Genomic DNA, 18,298 nt, shown 5'->3' with positions numbered 1-18,298 from the left:
GTGCCAGTTGGGCACTCAAAGGGTGCTTCTTCCTCAAGGGTGCCCGTTCTCAGTTCTGGGTGGCCGTGCCAGTTCTCAAGGTGCCTCTCAGGGTGCCAGGGGTGCCAGCTCAAGTCAAGGGTGCCAGTCTTGCCAGCTCAAGGGTGCCACTTCTCCACAAGGGTGCCAGTTCTGTGCCAGTCTCATGGGTGCCAGTTCTCAAGGGTGCCAGTCTCAAGGGTGCCAGGTTCTCTGGGTGCCTGTCCAAGGGAGCCAGTTCCTCAATGCCAGTTCTCATGGGTGCTCTTCTCAAGGGTGCCAGTTCCTCAAGGGTGCCAGTTCCCAGTGCCAGCTCTGTGCCAGTTCCTAGAGTGCCCTCATGGGTGCTGGGCCAGTTCTCAAGGGTGCCACCTCAAGGGTGCCAGTTCTCAAAGGTGCCAGTTCTCAAGGGTGCCAGTTCTCAAGGGTGCCAGTTCTCAAGGGTGCCAGTCTCAGCCAGTGGTGCCAGTCTCAAGGGTGCCAGTTCAAGGGTGGCAGTTCCTCATGGTGCTCATTCTCAAGGGTGCCTGTCTCAAGGTTGCCCTCAAGGGTGCCAGTTCTGGTGGAGGCCAGTCTCAAGGGTGCCAGTTCTCTAGGGTGCCAGAAGGGTGCCAACCTCAAGGGTGCCAGTCTCAGTTCTCTGCCAAGTGCCAGTTCTCGGGGTGCCACTCTTGCCTCAAGGTGCCAGTTGTCAAGGGAGCCAGTTCTCAGTTCTCAAGGGTGCCTGCTCAAAGGGTGCCCGTTCTTAGCCCTCAAGGGAGCCAGAGGGTTGCCGTTCTCAAGGGTGCCAGTTCTCAAGGGTGCCAGTTCTCAAGGGAGCCAGTTCTCAAGGGTGCCAGTTCTCAAGGGTGCCAGTTCTCAAGGGTGCCAGTTCTCAAGGGTGCCAATTCTCAAGTGTGCCCGTTCTCAAACCTGGTTCTCTTATAGTCAAAACGTAGAACTACTCAACTGGCATCAATGTCAGTAGTGTTATGAGGGTCACGTACAGGGTGTAAGTTTAGCGGGTGACCGTGACCTTTGACCCTTGAAATCAATAGGAATGCTCCGTGTGCTTCAAGTATAGGTAACTCTCTCTCTCTCTCTCTCTCTCTCTCTCTCTCTCTCTCTCTCTGACACACTTCACCCCCTAACCCACAACTAAACACAGCCTCTATCATCTCTACTCTACACATCTACATATAAATCTATACACATCGTCCACTAACACCTAACCTAACCTAACCTAACTTATACACATCGTCCACTAACACCTAACCTAACCTAACTTAACCTATCCATTCGTATCGATGGGCTGTTTATCTAATGGGGATCACTTAGGTTAACAACTTTATTGACAAGATTGAAGCACATTTTTGCCTAGAAAGAGAATAGTTGAGTCTAGGGAGGTGTGTGTGTGTGCGCGCGCGCGTGTGTGTGTGTGTGTGTGTGTGTGTGTATAGGCGACCTGTGATGTAATGGTCAGCATGCTTGCCACGCAAGCGAGTGGACCCAGGTTCGATCCCCGGGCAGGGTGAAACTATGGGCAAGTTTCTTTACGCCATTTGCCTCTGTCTACCTAGCAGTAATTGGGGACCTGGATGCTAATCGATTCGCGGATCGTGTTCCGGGTTAGCCAGTGCAGTTGGCGAGTTGTCCGGTCTTCTCGGACTATTCCTTGACACTGGGTCATGCAGCTCGTTAACTCAGGGTGTGGTTGTTGTGTTGGCGACAGCTTCTACACCTTAAACAAATTCACGCCCAGGAGGCTCTTGTACCGGCCATCCTCGTTACACGAGGGGCAACCCTTGTTATATTATGTATGTATGTATGTATGTATGTATGTATGTATGTATCATATTAGAGAGTATTAATATGGGCCACGATATGAGCCAGCAGGTATTCCGGAGCTTTGGGTTAATAATACACTGTCAACACCGTATCCTGTGTTTGAGGTTTAATGCACCGAAAATAATTACCTGTCGTAGTTTCCATCTTCCGAAGGCCTTACCTGTGTCACGACTCTGGTTCTAAGTCTGGCTGTCTGTCTGTTTATCAATCATTTCTTCTCTTCATATCTCTCTCTCTCTCTCTCTCTCTCTCTCTCTCTCTCTCTCTCTCTCTTCTAATGGCATAAACAATACAAATAAAATATCACACATATACGTATAAATTAATGGACAGACAGTCAAACCAACACAGAGAGAGAGAGAGAGAGAGAGAGAGAGAGAGAGAGAGAGAGAGAGAGAGAGAGAGCACCATGATAGTTAATGTCGTAATTATGAGTGACAGAAACTGTTTATACCATTAAGAGATAAATTATGAGGAAGTGAGTTGTTTACTGCACCAGTCACCTGCCTCATGAATGTGTGTGTGTGTGTGTGTGTGTGTGTGTGTGTGTGTGTATGTGTGTGTTCCGTACGTGGGAATAATTGAACGGCAACAGTATCACCCGGCGGAGTAGCGGGAGTCCTAGAAATAGAGAAAATGATAGAAAGTTAGAGAAAGTTACATTCGGTGAGGGACTTTTACCATCTTGTTGATTTTCTCTTTCTCTGTCACTCTCACTTTCTCTGTCACTCTCACTTTCTCTGTCACTCTCACTTTCTCTGTCACTCTCACTTTCTCTGTCACTCTCACTTTCTTTACATAATTTACTTATTTTTTCTATCTAACTTGTGATGTAATATTTGTTTCTGATGGTAAATTTAATTGGCATGAAAGTATAGTAGACCATGTAAAGTTATGTAAGGTGTAATTAAATAACTAAATCACTCACTCACTCACTCACTCACTCACTCACTAACTTGCACTTCTCGAATATAACTTCTTTTAATAAATACGTAGAATTTATTTACAGTCTTGCAAAAAAAGGAAAGAAAGATAGAGGACAGGACCCCCTCCGAGAGAGAGAGAGTCTCTAATAATGGTGCAAAAAACTGGGAGACAAGACTAGCGAGGCGACAGTTGAACCCAGCAAAAAGCTTGGTGGGTCTCTTAATTTAGAAATAGTTGCTGGTGAGATTAAGTGACTCTTTCTATTAAGCTGGATTTTATTTTTTCACTCATATTTTAAAGCTTTTTTCACTCGTATTTTAAAGCTTTTTTTCACTCGTATTTTAAAGCTTTTTTTCACTCGTATTCTAAAGCTTTTTTTCTCTCTTATTTTAAAGCTTTCTTTCTACTCGTATTTTAAAGAATTTTTTCTATCGTGAATCTTATTATATAATTACTATATTTTACTTTTTTTGTTGAATAAGAAAGAACATTATCAAAAGCTAAATTACTTTTTGTCGAAATACTCGTATGAATGACTATTTTGAGGATTATTTATTTATTTATTTATTTATTTATTTATTTATTGGTCAAAACACGAAGGGCCAATACCATGAATGTTGGCCCCCGGAGCCTCCTAACCAGCACATCATATATTAAACCATAGTTACGACCGGAAAACTCACCCTGTATGTAAATAAGACAGTTATATTTACATTTTATTTACATTTTATTTACATTTTATGGCTTCTCAGACTTCAGTGATATTTACAACTGGGGCGGTAAAGATTTAAGCTCTTATATATTATCGTTATTACTTAGTGACTGGGGAAAGCTTACGAGTTATTTACAAGTGTTAGGATGAGTTATAAAGCAATGGGTCTATTATAAATGTCTGATTAATGTAGTAATTTAGGGATATAAAGTCCCATACATCTTAACGTTAGAATATACACAAGTGGTACTTATACATTATACATAACCAGTTGATTCATAGATATATACTGTACAGTCAAGTCTTCCTCGAGAGTCAAGTGATAACCTTCCTTAACTTTCTGTCTGCATAATGTCGAGGAGGAGGAGGAGGTGGTGGTTCAACGCTGACCTTCCTTAACTCCCCCTCCTAACACTACCCCATCCACCTCCCTTTTACCTCCCCCCTTCACCCCCCTTCACTCCCCCTTGACTGTCCCTTCTCCAGATTTAAGACGGCGTACAGTTAATTGGTTGGCTGGGTACGGCAACAAAAAACGGGAAGAAGTCATTGTACTGTTTTCATTATGCTTACTACAGCGAGAAGGAGGAGCGGCCTCCCATTAGTGCTGGCCGTAGCTCCTCACCACGACGATGACGATGACGGCGACGATGACGATACACATTGAGGACTCTGTCGGGTCTGGTGCTGTTATCACCCTCAGACTCGTGGTGTCCTTATGGTCGAATATTCTGTCTTGTCTCCTCTTCTTCCTCCTCCTTCTCCTCTTCGACTTCCTCCTCTTCGTCTTCCTCCTCTTCCTACTCTTCCCCCTACTCCTCCTTTTCCTCTTCCTCCTCCCCTTCTTCCTCTTCCTCCTCCCTTTCTTCCTCTTCCTCCTACTCCTCATACTACTCGTTCTTTTTGTTCTAATTGTTTTGATGGAAATATTACAATAATTAACCTCCAGTCATCGTCGCGTATCAGGGAAAAAAAAACCAATCCTACTTTTCTGCTTCACTTTCCTTGTTTCCTCAAGATGGTCTACGAAATATCAAAGAGTCTTCAAGATGCTGACCTGACGCTGTTGTTGGGTGTTGTTTATCATCCCAGAGAGAGAGAGAGAGAGAGAGAGAGAGAGAGAGAGAGAGAGAGAGAGAGAGAAATGTTATCTCTCCTCACTGCCACACGTGTCGCTTCATACGTTATAACATCATTCATCAGCACAACATGTCCACAACCCAAGGCTCTTGAGGGCTTTTACAACACCTCCCAAAACTTTTTCTTCCTGATATTGTACTTCAAGAATCACCATGACTACAGATTTCTATGTATTGAATTAATTTAACTGGTTAATTCAACATACTGGTATACTCAAGATTTTGTTTCAAGACTCAAAAAAATAAGAAACGTTTTTATTTTGATTAAAGTTTGTCGTACCAGAAAATAATACATAGTGGACGATATTTTAAGACGCTGATTATCAAAGAACCAAAATACATCAAAACAAAGACGATTTAGTATTCGCAAACTTTTATTTAAGACAGCCAGCCAGACCAGCTCGGTGAGGGAGGGAGGATAGGAAGGTCCTTCCCTATCAGATTCAGGGAAGCTTTCAGTGCAGGTAACATGAGGCGGCCGCTCCCTCTACCACAGGTGGCCCTCTTCTCAGATCTTGATATTGAGTGGAGATACCTGGAGTTGTTGGTTGTGTGTGTGTGTGTGTGTGTGTGTGTGTGTGTGTGTGTGTGTGTGTGTGTGTGTGTGTGTGTGTGTGTGTATCTGTGTCTGTATGTATGGACCTATGGTGTAATGGTCAGCATGCTTGCCTCGCAAGCGAGCGGTCCCGGGTTCGATCCCCGGGCAGGGTGAAACTATGGGCAAGTTTCTTTACGCCGTTTGCCTCTGTCTACCCAGCAGTAATTGAGATCCTGGATGTTAATCGATTTAAGGATCGTGTTCCGGGGTAATGGTTAGCCAGTGCAGTTGGCGAGTTGTCTGGTTTTCTCGGACTATTCCTTGACACTGGGTCATGCAGCTCGTTAACTCAGGATGTGGTTGTTGTGTTGGCGACAGCTTCTACACCTTAAACAAATTCACGCCCAGGAGGCTCTTGTGCCGGCCATCCTCGTTACACGAGGGGCAACCATTATATATGTATTTACTTATATGAGTGCGTCTGTATGTGTGCGTGTACGTATCTCGTAGTACCCGATGTGTTAGTGTGTATACAAAATGAGGAATATTTTAGTGAATATTCCTCAACTCAACATAAATCACACGATAAATTGACGACTCCACTCTTTAATTATAAGATATTTTCGTACTGTCGTATTTCTCCTTAGCCCCGAGTATTCCTGCCCCCTTATCACTATCAAGCTGCTTATCGTACTTAACACATTTTACTGTTATTTTGTTACATCCTCAATACAGCATCACCTGTTATCATCGAACGCTTTGGAATTCACCCAATCTAACCTAAGTAAATCCAGCTGAACTTAATCCTAGCCTTATCTAACCTAACCGAATCGTAAGAGACGGTAAATTGTAGATATATTCATGGCACACAGTCGCTGCCCTCTCTTATGTCTTTAATACATAGGCTTATAATACTCTAAGGCTGGTCTGTTTGTTCCGTTGTGTTGTGAAATGAATGTTGTTCTTATCTGGAGTTATTGTATGTTCTCAATGTTGCTCAGGTGAATAATAATGATGTGTGATTTAGCTGTGACGCAATGATGTACGCAAAGCAAATTTTGGTATGAGTGTGGACCCCCCCTGCACCCCCCAAAAAAAAAGCCCACCTATTTTTGCTCTTGCCATATGCTTGCAACTCACCCCTTTTATGCCTCATGGTTACACAATACACGTAACAAAACATTCAGCTGTCAAGAGTTCATTATTTTCTGACAACATTTTAGCCTAACGTGACAACATATAAAAAAATAACATTCATATATTATCAGTAAAATTCACCAGGTCAGAGAAAATAGGTTTGTGTGTGTGTGTGTGTGTGTGTGTGTGTGTTTGTTTGTGAGGGGGGGTGGGGTGTAGGATGTAACGTCAACTGTGATGTTTTAATACTCGGCAACAAACAGTATTTTAAGTTTAGTAAAGAAAAAACTAATTATTAAAATAATTAATAATCGTCCTCATCCAGAACTTAACCATCTCATGAACTACGTGTACGAAGGAAGAAGATATAAGGAATATTAATTAATTTATCAACCTTTTATAACTATGTGTATGTACAGTGAGTTTAACGCGTGTTTTGACAAAGCGAATTGGCTCTAACGCGATTTATGAATAGAGGAACGATATTTGTATAATGCGAATGCTTGTTTGCTGTAACGCGATTTTTGCTTACTATTTCTCCAATTTTGTGGTATTAACTGTGAATATGGTAAAGAAGAATATCTCCCAGAAGCGTTCTGTTGATCGCATTCCCGGTGATGATCGTAAAAGAAAGGCTATAACACTAAAGAGAAGCTCGATGTTATCAACCTCAAAATCACCCCTTCTCCCCCATCAAGTTATATTCATATTTCTTCACGGTAAAGTGTTACATTTACTGTATGATTTCATTATTAGATATGAATGTAACATTTATTTAGACTGTGCTAACCTTTGTGTTAGGCTAACTACTAAAAATTTTTCGATTTCGAGTAGTAATCTGCACCTAACCCTATTTTCTCCATAAGCCCTGTTATTTCTATTACGCGAATTTCTATAACACGATGTTTTACAAGAACACAACTATTGCGTTATAGCAGAACTGACTGTAGGTTAGGTGTGGCAAGAGGGCTTGAACCTGTCATACCTCGCCACAAAGTCCTCGACCAACATTGTCTGTAAAAAAAAGGGTCACTAACTTAACTATTTTTCACCTCTACCTTCTCTCTATAGCATAACAATACAGTATGGTTTTATAGTCTTCCCTTCAGTACAGTATATAAAGCCACACACACACACGTCCATCACCAGAGGATTGTTAAAACCACTAATTCTTGAAAACACTGATAGAAATCCCCAACAAAAACATGATACCTGTGGCACCTTTCAGGAGTATCTGTACCTCACACACAAATTAACTTATGATATTCACCTTACGACCGAGAAGTATAAAGCATCCATCAGTTAGGTCAGCAGAGATGGAAATTAGACTAACATAATCACCCTGAAAAATATTAAAAAAAAATTCCTCCAGAGATAATCCAGTATTAATGTGTTTTTTTATCTCCCTCCTAAAGAATTATTGTTTACCCCAGCATGATATACCGAGTCAGCGTTAATAAGATAATACCTGGTGAGACTGATGATGCCTCGACAGACACTGTACCTTAGAAAGTGACACTGTAGGGGTAGTTGTGATGTTGTCTCTTGGTAAATAATGTACACACACACACACCTGACTCACTACTTACTTAATGAACAATTTTATTTCATTCATCTTTAAACCACTGTTCCCTATGTATTACTGTCGTTATTTGTTACACTAGACGGTATTTTATGTTAGGGTAATTTGTTTCCTGTATGTGTGTGTGTGTGTGTGTGTGTGTGTGTGTGTGTGTGTGTGTGTGTGTGTGTGTGTGTGTGTGTGTGTGTGTGTGTGTGTGCGTAATGGTGAGATTATGGAGGAAGCATTACAACAACTAAAAAAAATTATGTTGATGTAATTTTAAGAGGTAACTGAGATCATTCTAGGAACACGAGGTCAAAGGTTATCTCTTGTGTCAGGTCGAGCTAAACATGGATTACCTAGTTTTATCACCAGAGGTTGACTTATTAAACACAGCTTCGGTCATTATACAGTAAGGGTTTAAGTCCTTACCTCTGTGTCATCAAAGTTTACACTCAGAGCTAATTCATGGTGTTGACAGGTCAGGGGGTGAGAGGCGGCGGTGATACCAAAGCTTTATTTAACTTTTGTAATTTATGAACAATTCAGTTAACAGGTGAGATTATGTTGTCAGTAAGTTATGGTGTTGCCAGTATGTTATGTTATCAGTAAGTTGTGGTGTTGCCAGTATGTTATGTTATCAGTAAGTTGTGGTGTTGCCAGTATGTTATGTTATCAGTAAGTTATGGTGTTGCCAGTATGTTATGTTATCAGTAAGTTATGGTGTTGCCAGTATGTTATGTTATCAGTAAGTTATGGTGTTGCCAGTATGTTATGTTGTCAGTAAGTTGTGGTGTTGCCAGTATGTTATGTTATCAGTAAGTTGTGGTGTTGCCAGTATGTTATGTTATCAGTAAGTTGTGGTGTTGCCAGTATGTTATGTTATCAGTAAGTTGTGGTGTTGCCAGTATGTTATGTTATCAGTAAGTTATGGTGTTGCCAGTATGTTATGTTGTCAGTAAGTTGTGGTGTTGCCAGTATGTTATGTTATCAGTAAGTTGTGGTGTTGCCAGTATGTTATGTTATCAGTAAGTTGTGGTGTTGCCAGTATGTTATGTTATCAGTAAGTTGTGGTGTTGCCAGTATGTTGTGTTATCAGTAAGTTATGGTGTTGCCAGTATGTTATGTTGTCAGTAAGTTATGGTGTTGCCAGTATGTTATGTTATCAGTAAGTTGTGGTGTTGCCAGTATGTTATGTTATCAGTAAGTTATGGTGTTGCCAGTATGTTATGTTATCAGTAAGTTATGGTGTTGCCAGTATGTTATGTTGTCAGTAAGTTATGGTGTTGCCAGTATGTTATGTTATCAGTAAGTTGTGGTGTTGCCAGTATGTTATGTTGTCAGTAAGTTGTGGTGTTGCCAGTATGTTATGTTATCAGTAAGTTATGGTGTTGCCAGTATGTTATGTTATCAGTAAGTTGTGGTGTTGCCAGTATGTTATGTTATCAGTAAATTGTGTTGTCAATAGACGTGTTGATGAAGCTGAGGCTGACTCAGTCAAAACTAACATAACTAAGTTGTTTCCAAAATTACCCCATTAATTATTATTATTATTATTATTATTATTATTATTATTATTATTATTATTATTATTATTATTATTATTATTATTATTATTATTATTATTATTATTTAATTTGGTCCTCGAGTTTCCTTGCAAAAACGATCACATGAAGGAAATTGCTCCCAGGTATATATCAGCCAAGACCAATCATATTAAAACTATTAATCCCCCCCCCCTAAAAAAAATAAAATCGTTATATAAATATTCTTTTATTGGATCCGAAAGCAACGTTTTTCAAAGGTTAATTTAAAATTGGGTTTAATGAAAGAGATTGATGGAAAAGTTAGTAGTGGGAAAAATTGGAAACGACAAAAAACAACAAAAACCGGTGAATATTTCGTGATTCATCAGTTACTATTTGGTGTCATTATTTCTGGCGCAATTTCTAGTTGACGGGAACCACAAATTTGTGTTTAACTTACGCCTAACTCCTTTGTTTGTCTGTACCAGCCAGGTGCATTAATAACTGTGGAGAGTGAATTGATGTTCGCTCTGTGTGTGTGTGTGTGCGTATTCATGAGCACAAAGAGAAACAAGTACAGAAATTGACAGACAGACAGACATATATACACCGAGTAACTGAGCGTCATTTGATGATTCGTGAACACAGTCTATAATTACATTTACATTGACTGAGTGTAATTGTGTTTATACATTGTCTTTAGTGACTGGAAATACAGCAGTACAGTCAGTCCGTTGGTGCAGCAATACAGTCAGTCAGGTGGTGCAGCTGTACAGTCAGTCCGTTGGTGCAGCAATACAGTCAGTCAGGTGGTGTAATTGTACAGTCAGTCAGGTGGTGCAGCTGTACAGTCAGTCAGGTGGTGCAGCTGTACAGTCAGTCAGGTGGTGCAGCAGTACAGTCAGTCAGGTGGTGCAGCTGTACAGTCAGTCAGGTGGTGTAGTTGTCAAATAGGTGGTGCAGCTATACAGTCAGTCAGGTGGTGTAGTTGTATGAATGGGGTCAGGTGGTGCAGCAGTCAGTCAGGGTGGTGCAGCTGTACAGTCAGTCAGGTGGTGCAGCTGTACAGTCAGTCCGTTGGCAGCAATACAGTCAGTCATGTAGTGGTGAAGTAAATAGTCAGTCAGGTGGGTGGCTGTACAGTCAGTAAGGTGGTGCAGCTATACAGTCAGTCCGTTGGTGCAGCAATACAGTCAGTCAGGTGGTGCAGCTGTACAGTCAGTCCGTTGGTGCAGCAATACAGTCAGTCAGGTGGTGCAGCAGTACAGTCAGTCAGGTGGTGCAGCTGTACAGTCAGTCAGGTGGTGCAGCTGTACAGTCAGTCAGGTGGTGCAGCTGTACAGTCAGTCAGGTGGTGCAGCAGTACAGTCAGTCAGGTGGTGCAGCTGTACAGTCAGTCAGGTGGTGTAGTTGTACAGTCAGTCAGGTGGTGCAGCTGTACAGTCAGTTGGTATAGACTGAGCCCTGCTGTTCTGCTGCACCATAAGCCTAACTCTACCGCTGTACCACTTCGCTGTTTTGCTGCACAGTCAACTAACACAACAAATGTGACGGATGATAAAGCGATACAGCCAGGTAGATTATTCCAGCTCCCCCCGCCCCCCCCGCCCTCCTGCCCCCTCACACTCTAAACCTACACCCTCTCCTGTTCCCTCACCCCACCACCTCCCACCGACCCTCCTGTTCCTCACCCCTTCACCACCTCCACCCCGACCCTCTCCTGTTCCTCACCCCTCCATCACCCTCCACCCCGACCCTCTCCTGTCTCCTCACCCTCCACCACCTCCACCCCTGACCTCCTCTTCCTGTCTCCTCACCCCTCCACCACCTCCACCCCTGACCTCCTCACCCCTCCACCACCTCCACTCCCTGACCCTTCCTCACCCCTCCACCACCTCCACCCCGACCCTCTTCCCGTTCCTCACCCCTCCACCACCTCCACCCCGACCCTCTTCCCGTTCCTCACCTTCTATTGGTGTGGTAGATGATATGTAAACGTGTTAGAGTAGATTATGCCGAGCAGTAGAGAGGAGGAAGTCCAGGAGGTATAACCCATCTAAACCTCTATAATTTACATTCCTAGCTGTTTGTGGCGGCTACTTCCTGTGATTACGCGGCACTTAGGGTGTGGGGAGGTCAAAGGTGAGGGAGAAAGTGATGGAGGAAGGTGAGGGAGAGAGAGGGAAACAGGGAGAGTTGATAGATAACGTGTGGGAGAAAGAATAAATCAGGGAGAATGATGGGAGGAAGGTTGGTAAGAAATGTGGGTGTAGGTGAGGGAGGAGAAGGGGCGGGGGAACTGATAGGGTGAGTAGGAAAAAGTAAGTGGATGGGGAGATGAAAGGGGAGTGTGCGAGAGAGGAGGGTGGATGAGGGCGAGAGAGAGGGAAAGTTGTTGAGAGTAAGTGGGAGAGAGGGAGTGGGTGAGAGAGGAGGGTGGATGAGGGCGAGAGAGAGGGAAAGTTGTTGAGAGTAAGTGGGAGAGAGGGAGTGGGTGAGAGAGGAGGGTGGATGAGGGCGAGAGAGAGGGAAAGTTGTTGAGAGTAAGTGGGAGAGAGGGAGTGTGCGAAAGAGGAGGGTGGATGAGGGCGAGAGAGAGGGAAAGTTGTTGAGAGTAAGTGGGAGAGAGGGAATGGGTTAGAGGAAAAGAGAGAGGGGAAAAGGGGTAGACTGATAGACCTTTATCCAGGGAGTGTTTTCATATTGACAAGATTGACTTCATTCGTTCGATCGAGTCAACACTGGCTGCTATATCCGAGAGAGAGAGAGAGAGAGAGAGAGAGAGAGAGAGAGAGAGAGAGAGAGAGAGAGAGAGAGAGAGAGAAACTACTACTACTTCTACTACTACTACTACTATTACTACTGCTACTACTACTGCACCGTCATCAGCAATACAACGCCTGACAGTTCACAACATCACTCCCGGGCCCCGGCTTGGTCTCACCCCGCCTCACTCACCAATTAATAACAATGTCCAAAGCCGTGAACACACTGCTCTCTTCCCACCTGTACGTCAATATTTTCTGATGGACTTTTGATCAATTTTCGTGTTTTGCAGGTGTCTCCTCTCACCAACACCTTTATTCCACTAACCAATACCTTTCTCCTCTCACCAACACCTGTCTCCTCTCACCAACACCTGTCTCCTCTCACCAACACCTCTCTCCTCTCACCAACACCTGTCTCCTCTCACCAACACCTGTCTCCTCTCACCAACACCTATCTATTCTCACCAACACCTGTCTCTTCTCACCAACACCTTCTCTCCTCTCACCAACACCTGTCTCTCCTCACCAACACCTGTTCTCCTCCTCACCAACACCTGTCTCCTCCTCACCAACACCTGTCTCCTCTCACCAACACCTGTCCCTCCTCACCATCTCCTCACCCAACACCTGTCTCCTCCTCACCAACACCTGTCTCCTCTCACCCAACACCTGTCCTCCTCACCAACACCTGTCTCCTCTCACCCAACACCTGCCCCTCTCGCTAACACTTTTCTTTTATTGACCTTTTACCACTGGGCTAAATTGTCATATTTTGTTTTTTTCCATTCTATCTCTCATTTACCCCCATCTCCACCTCATCTCACCTCACTTGCCTCCCACCCCACCCCACCCCCACCCCACCCCCACCCCACTCCCACCCCACTCCCACTTCACCCCACCCACCCCACCCCTGGCTCCCATTCCCCACCCCACCCCACCCCACTCCCACCCCATTCCCCCACCCCACCCCACCTTGCCTCACCCCACTCCCACCCCACCCCACACCCCACCCCACCCCACCTCCCCACCCCACCTTACCCCACTCCCCACCCCATTCTACTCCACCCCCTCTAACATCCCCACTCGTGTACAACCTGGAGCGAAAAGAACGGGGAAAACAACAACAATATGCTAGTGAAACGCGGCTTGGCTTCTCCCTAGAGTTAGACAGCTAATTCCACCCTAACGACAGCCAGAGTTGCCGTAATAAGAGACACAGGATTGTCCCCTAGCGTGTAAACCCGACAGAATCGCTGGAATAAACGCCGGCGCGCTCACCAGCATTTCACTCGAATTTCAAGACTATCTCCAAGTAGAGTGGCCTGAGTGTCGAGAGAGAGAGAGAGAGAGAGAGAGAGAGAGAGAGAGAGAGAGAGAGAGAGAGAGAGAGAGAGAGAGAGAGGGTACGGTAGGAGGGTCTGATCGTCATCCCTTCTGCTGCACACATCTGGAGGAGGGTGTACAGGCCTGTTCTCTGATGGTAAGTTTATTAAGACCGTTCTGTAGGCAACAGCTGCTGGTAAAATTGGACGGGACGAGACGAGAAGGTAGTCAGTTCTGTGAGTAAGGTTGCATAATCAGTCAAGTGGAACAAGCCAATAACTTTTAAAAAGTAGTTTAAACCCAGTTACTCATACTAAGACAGTCACTCCTAATAGTTACCCAGTCATTTACTAGACACCCAGTCACCCCTAACAGATCAAGTCATCCCTAACAGACACCCAGTCACTCGTAACAAACTCCCAGCCACTCCTAAGAAAGACCCAGCCACTCTTAATAGATACAGTCACTTCACAGACAAACAGCCACTTCTAACAGACAGTCAGTCACTTCACAGAGACACAGTCACTCCTACAAGACACCCAATATAGAGAAACATCAGCTGAACCTTCTCAAACAAATTCACTCCAGATCTTCATGAGCCCTTTTTCCCTCCCCGAACTGAAGGGAAAAAATATATATATATATCCTATGTACATAAAGTGATGGCTAACCGTAGATGAGGTGAATTAAAAATGAATAATATATGTTCGTGGTAAGGGATGATGGTGGGGCAGTGGGTAGAGGGTTGGCGCGTTGTGTTGTGACCGCTTATTCCTACGATATTCACTGACTCTCGCTCCTCTGTGGGATTTTATTACGCTTGATGGGTCAGTTTTGTTTAGTTTCTGTTTTACTTTGTTTTTCTATTTTGTTTTTGGTTCGGGTGGTTTCAGAGTTGTGTTTTTGTTGATATTTTTTTTTTTAGCGGGAGTGGATTATATATGACGTACTGGAGTTACTTAGAGAAATTAAAATTAGCTCTTTCCCTACCTCAGCATATTTCACCTTAAGAATAACCACCCTAACGCTAAGCTAATCTAACCTAACTTAACGTAAATAAACGCAGTCTAACCTAACCTAACCTAACAATACTTTCTCTCTTGTTTTCGCTAGACAAAGGAAAATGTATTTACAATTTCTCACTCAACATTCCTTGTCAGTGACTGAATGATAGCTGAATACATTGAAACATATAGGGGGTGAATAATACATTTATATTGGCTGTACAAGTGTGTTTGATATCTAGCAAAATTTATATAACTATTTCTGTGTCAGTTTAGGGAGTTTGATAAAAAATACAGCTAGAATAACGCTTCGTGTGGAATGAATCTTATCCACTTAATTACTTTAGGTGGTCAAGATTTTAGCCTCAAGGGCATTGTGTTGTTCAAACGTTGGTGGTGGGGGCGGGCATAGACGTCATCCTCAACCGAAGATTTTCCTTGGCAAACTTCAGAGAAAAATGAACCTCAAACAGTTCAGTGAAGCTTCGACTCCTGTTCAAACCAAAAGTCTCTAGCAGTGTGTGCTGGGTGTAGTGTTGTGTGTACTGGGTGAAGTGTTGTGTGTGCTGGGTGAAGTGTTGTGTGTGCTGGGTTTAGTGTTGTGTGTATTGGGTGTAGTGTTGTGTGTGCTGGGTGAAGTGTTGTGTTTATTGGGTGTAGTGGTGTGTGTACTGGGTGAAGTGTTGTGTGTACTGGGTGAAGTGTTGTGTGTACTGGGTGAAGTGTTGTGTGTACTGGGTGGGTGAAGTGTTAGGTAAAATTAAAGAAGTGTTGTGTACTGGGTATGTTGTGTGTACTGGTAGTGGTGTGTGTACTGTGTAGTGGTGTGTGTGTACTGGGTGTGTGGTGTGTGTACCAAGTATGTTGTTTGTACTGGGTGAATAGTTTAGGTGTAGTGGTGTGTGTGCACTGGGTGTGTGGTGTGTGTGTCATGTAGGTGTACTGGGTGTGTACTGGGTGAAGAGTTGTGTGTGCTGGGTGAAGTGTTGTGTTAGTAGTGTTGTGTGTATAGGAAGTGTGGTGCTGGGTGAGTGTGTGGTGTTGTGTGTACTGGTGTAGTGGTGTGTGTGCTGGTGAAGTGTTGTGTGCTGGGTGAAGTGTTGGTTTATTGGGTGTAGTGGTTGTGTGTACTGGTGAAGTGTTGTGTGCTGGGTGTAGTGGTGTGTATCTGGTGTAGTGTTGTGTGTGTACTGGGTGTAGTGGTGTGTGTGTGACTGGGTGAAGTGTTGTGTGCTGGGTGTGTGGTGTGTGTACTGGTGGGTTGTGTGTGGGTGTAGTGGTGTGTTGGGTGGTCTGGGTGTAGTGGTGTGTGTACTGGGTGAGTGGTGTGTACTGGGTGTAGTGGTGTGTGTGTGTGGTGAAGTGTTGTGTGTGCTGGGTGTAGTGGTGTGTGTACTGGGTGTAGTGGTGTGTGTCTGGGTGAAGTGTTGTGTGTGGGTAGTGGTGTGTGTTGGTGAAGTGTTGTGTGTGCTGGGTGTGGTGTGTGTATGAGGTTGTGTACTGGGTGTAGTGGTGTGTGTACTTGGGTGAAGTGTTGTGTGTGCTGGGTGTAGTGGTGTGTACTGGGTGAAGTGTGTGACTGGGTGTAGTGGTGTGTGTGTGTTTATTGGTGTTGGTGTGTGTACTGGTGAAGTGTTGTGTTTTGGTGTAGTGGTGTGTGCTGGGTGTAGTGTTGTGTGTACTGGGTGAAGTGTTGTGTGTGCTGGGTGAAGTGTTGTGTGTGCTGGGTTTAGTGTTGTGTGTATTGGGTGTAGTGTTGTGTGTGCTGGGTGAAGTGTTGTGTTTATTGGGTGTAGTGGTGTGTGTACTGGGTGAAGTGTTGTGTGTACTGGGTGAAGTGTTGTGTGTACTGGGTGAAGTGTTGTGTGTACTGGGTGAGTGTTGTGTGTGCTGGGTGAAGTGTTGTGTGTGTACTGGGTGTAGTGGTGTGTGTGTACTGGGTGTGGTGGTGTGTGTGTGGGTGTAGTGGTGTGTGCTGGGTGAAGTGTTGTTTGTACTGGGTGAAGTGTTGTGTTTAGGGTGTAGTGGTGTGTGTGTACTGGGTGTGTAGTGGTGTGTGTACTGGGTGTAGTGGTGTGTGTGTACTGGGTGTAGTGGTGTGTGTACTGGGTGTAGTGGTGTGTGTGTACTGGTGTAGTGGTGTGTGTGTGTACTGGGTGTAGTGGTGTGTGTGTACTGGGTGTAGTGGTGTGTGTACTGGGTGTGGTGTGTGTGTACTGGGTGTAGTGGTGTGTGTGGGTGTAGTGGTGTGTGTGTACTGGGTGTAGTGGTGTGTGTGTGTACTGGGTGTAGTGGTGTGTGTGTGTACTGGGTGTAGTGTTGTGTGTGTACTGGGTGTAGTGGTGTGTGTGTGCTGGGTGTGGTGGTTGTGTGTGTGCTGGGTGTGGTGGTGTGTGTGTGGGTGTGGTGGTGTGTGTGTGTTTCTGGGTGTGGTGGTGTGTGTGTGCTGGGTGTAGTGGTGTGTGTGTGTGCACTGGGTGTGGTGGTGTGTGTACTGGGTGTAGTGGTGTGTGCTGGGTGTAGTGGTGTGTGTGTACTGGGTGTAGTGGTGTGTGTACTGGGTGTAGTGGTGTGTGTGTACTGGGTGTGGTGGTGTGTGTGCACTGGGTGTAGTGGTGTGTACTGGGTGTAGTGGTGTGTGTGTGCACAGGTGTAGTGGTGTGTGTGTACTGGGTGTAGTGGTGTGTGTGTACTGGGTGTAGTGGTGTGTGTGTACTGGGTGTAGTGGTGTGTGTGTACTGGGTGTGGTGGTGTGTGTGTACTGGGTGTGAGTGGTGTGTGTGTACTGGGTGTAGTGGTGTGTGTGTGTGTGTACTGGGTGTAGTGGTGTGTGTGTACTGGGTGTAGTGGTGTGTGTGTACTGGGTGTGTGTGTACTGGGTGTAGTGGTGTGTGTGTACTGGGTGTAGTGGTGTGTGTGTACTGGGTGTAGTGGTGTGTGTGCTTCACCTCAATTCAGGGCAGAAGAAAACACAAAAACACTCAACAATTATTACATTACCCAACAACTTGCAGCATCACACAATCAATGGGACACCTCATAACTTTTCTTATTTTATTGTTATTACCAAAGTCGGTGTTGTGACGAGCTGCACCACCACACACCCTCAGTTGGAATACAAGAGGCTTCTGGGAGGGTCCAGGACTTTTCTGTTGAAATGCCGTGATGCAGAACTTCTGTCTACCAAAACTCATTTATACCACCGGAATAGTGCTCTGTGGAACTCCCGACCACCAAAGTTTTTTTCCCTGGGTCATATAACCTCCATCAGTACAAGCCCTCCTGCTTCAGATGCCTTCAGTGTGTGGCCTCGGTGAACGAATTTAACAATGACTCGTTAGTTTTCTCTTTTTTTCTTTTTTTTTATGTTCAAAAAATGCTTGACTCTCCTTACTTGATTGAAACTGTTGTTCTTCAGCGTGATTTTTTTAAGTGTTTCTTGTTACACCCAGTGAGCAATTTCTTGCCATCCCTGTTATGTGAAAGCCTATTATGTCAAAGCACACGTGTAAGGGCGAACACTCCTGAGTCGGGTACTTGCCTGAAACAGATGGCAAAGTGGTCCACGACACTCGCCTGTCACGTACACACAGACACACACACACATACACACACACACACACACACGCGCACACAAAACGTCTCTCTCCATCATAACCTTATTTCCCCGGCGTCACAGGTAGAATATCACCTGCCACTGCCACGGAACCAATGTGCTACAGCAATATTTATGACCTCTGATATTGATGACGTAAGCAGTATGTTTGTGATCTTATCTCGCTGATGTTCTTGTGCAATGTGAGTTTGTGGTTTGT

General features: G+C 44.5%; 1 protein-coding gene across 1 annotated transcript in view; it reads left to right on the top strand.

Annotated features, from left to right (window-relative positions):
• Positions 1 to 522: 522 nt before the first annotated feature.
• Positions 523 to 18,298, top strand: part of LOC121868664 (neuroligin-1-like) — a 106,745-nt gene continuing 88,969 nt past the window's right edge. Inside the window, exon 1 of the mRNA XM_042369502.1 lies at positions 523 to 912. Within this exon, the coding sequence (XP_042225436.1) occupies positions 523 to 912 (390 nt within the window). The remainder of the gene's footprint in view (positions 913 to 18,298) is intronic.

The sequence above is a fragment of the Homarus americanus genome, unplaced genomic scaffold, assembly GCF_018991925.1.
Source record: "Homarus americanus isolate GMGI-L3 unplaced genomic scaffold, GMGI_Hamer_2.0 scaffold30535, whole genome shotgun sequence".
Classification (NCBI taxonomy): domain Eukaryota; kingdom Metazoa; phylum Arthropoda; class Malacostraca; order Decapoda; family Nephropidae; genus Homarus; species Homarus americanus.
The sequence above is the reverse complement of the archived record's forward strand: the minus strand, read 5'-3'. Positions and strand labels throughout refer to the sequence as shown.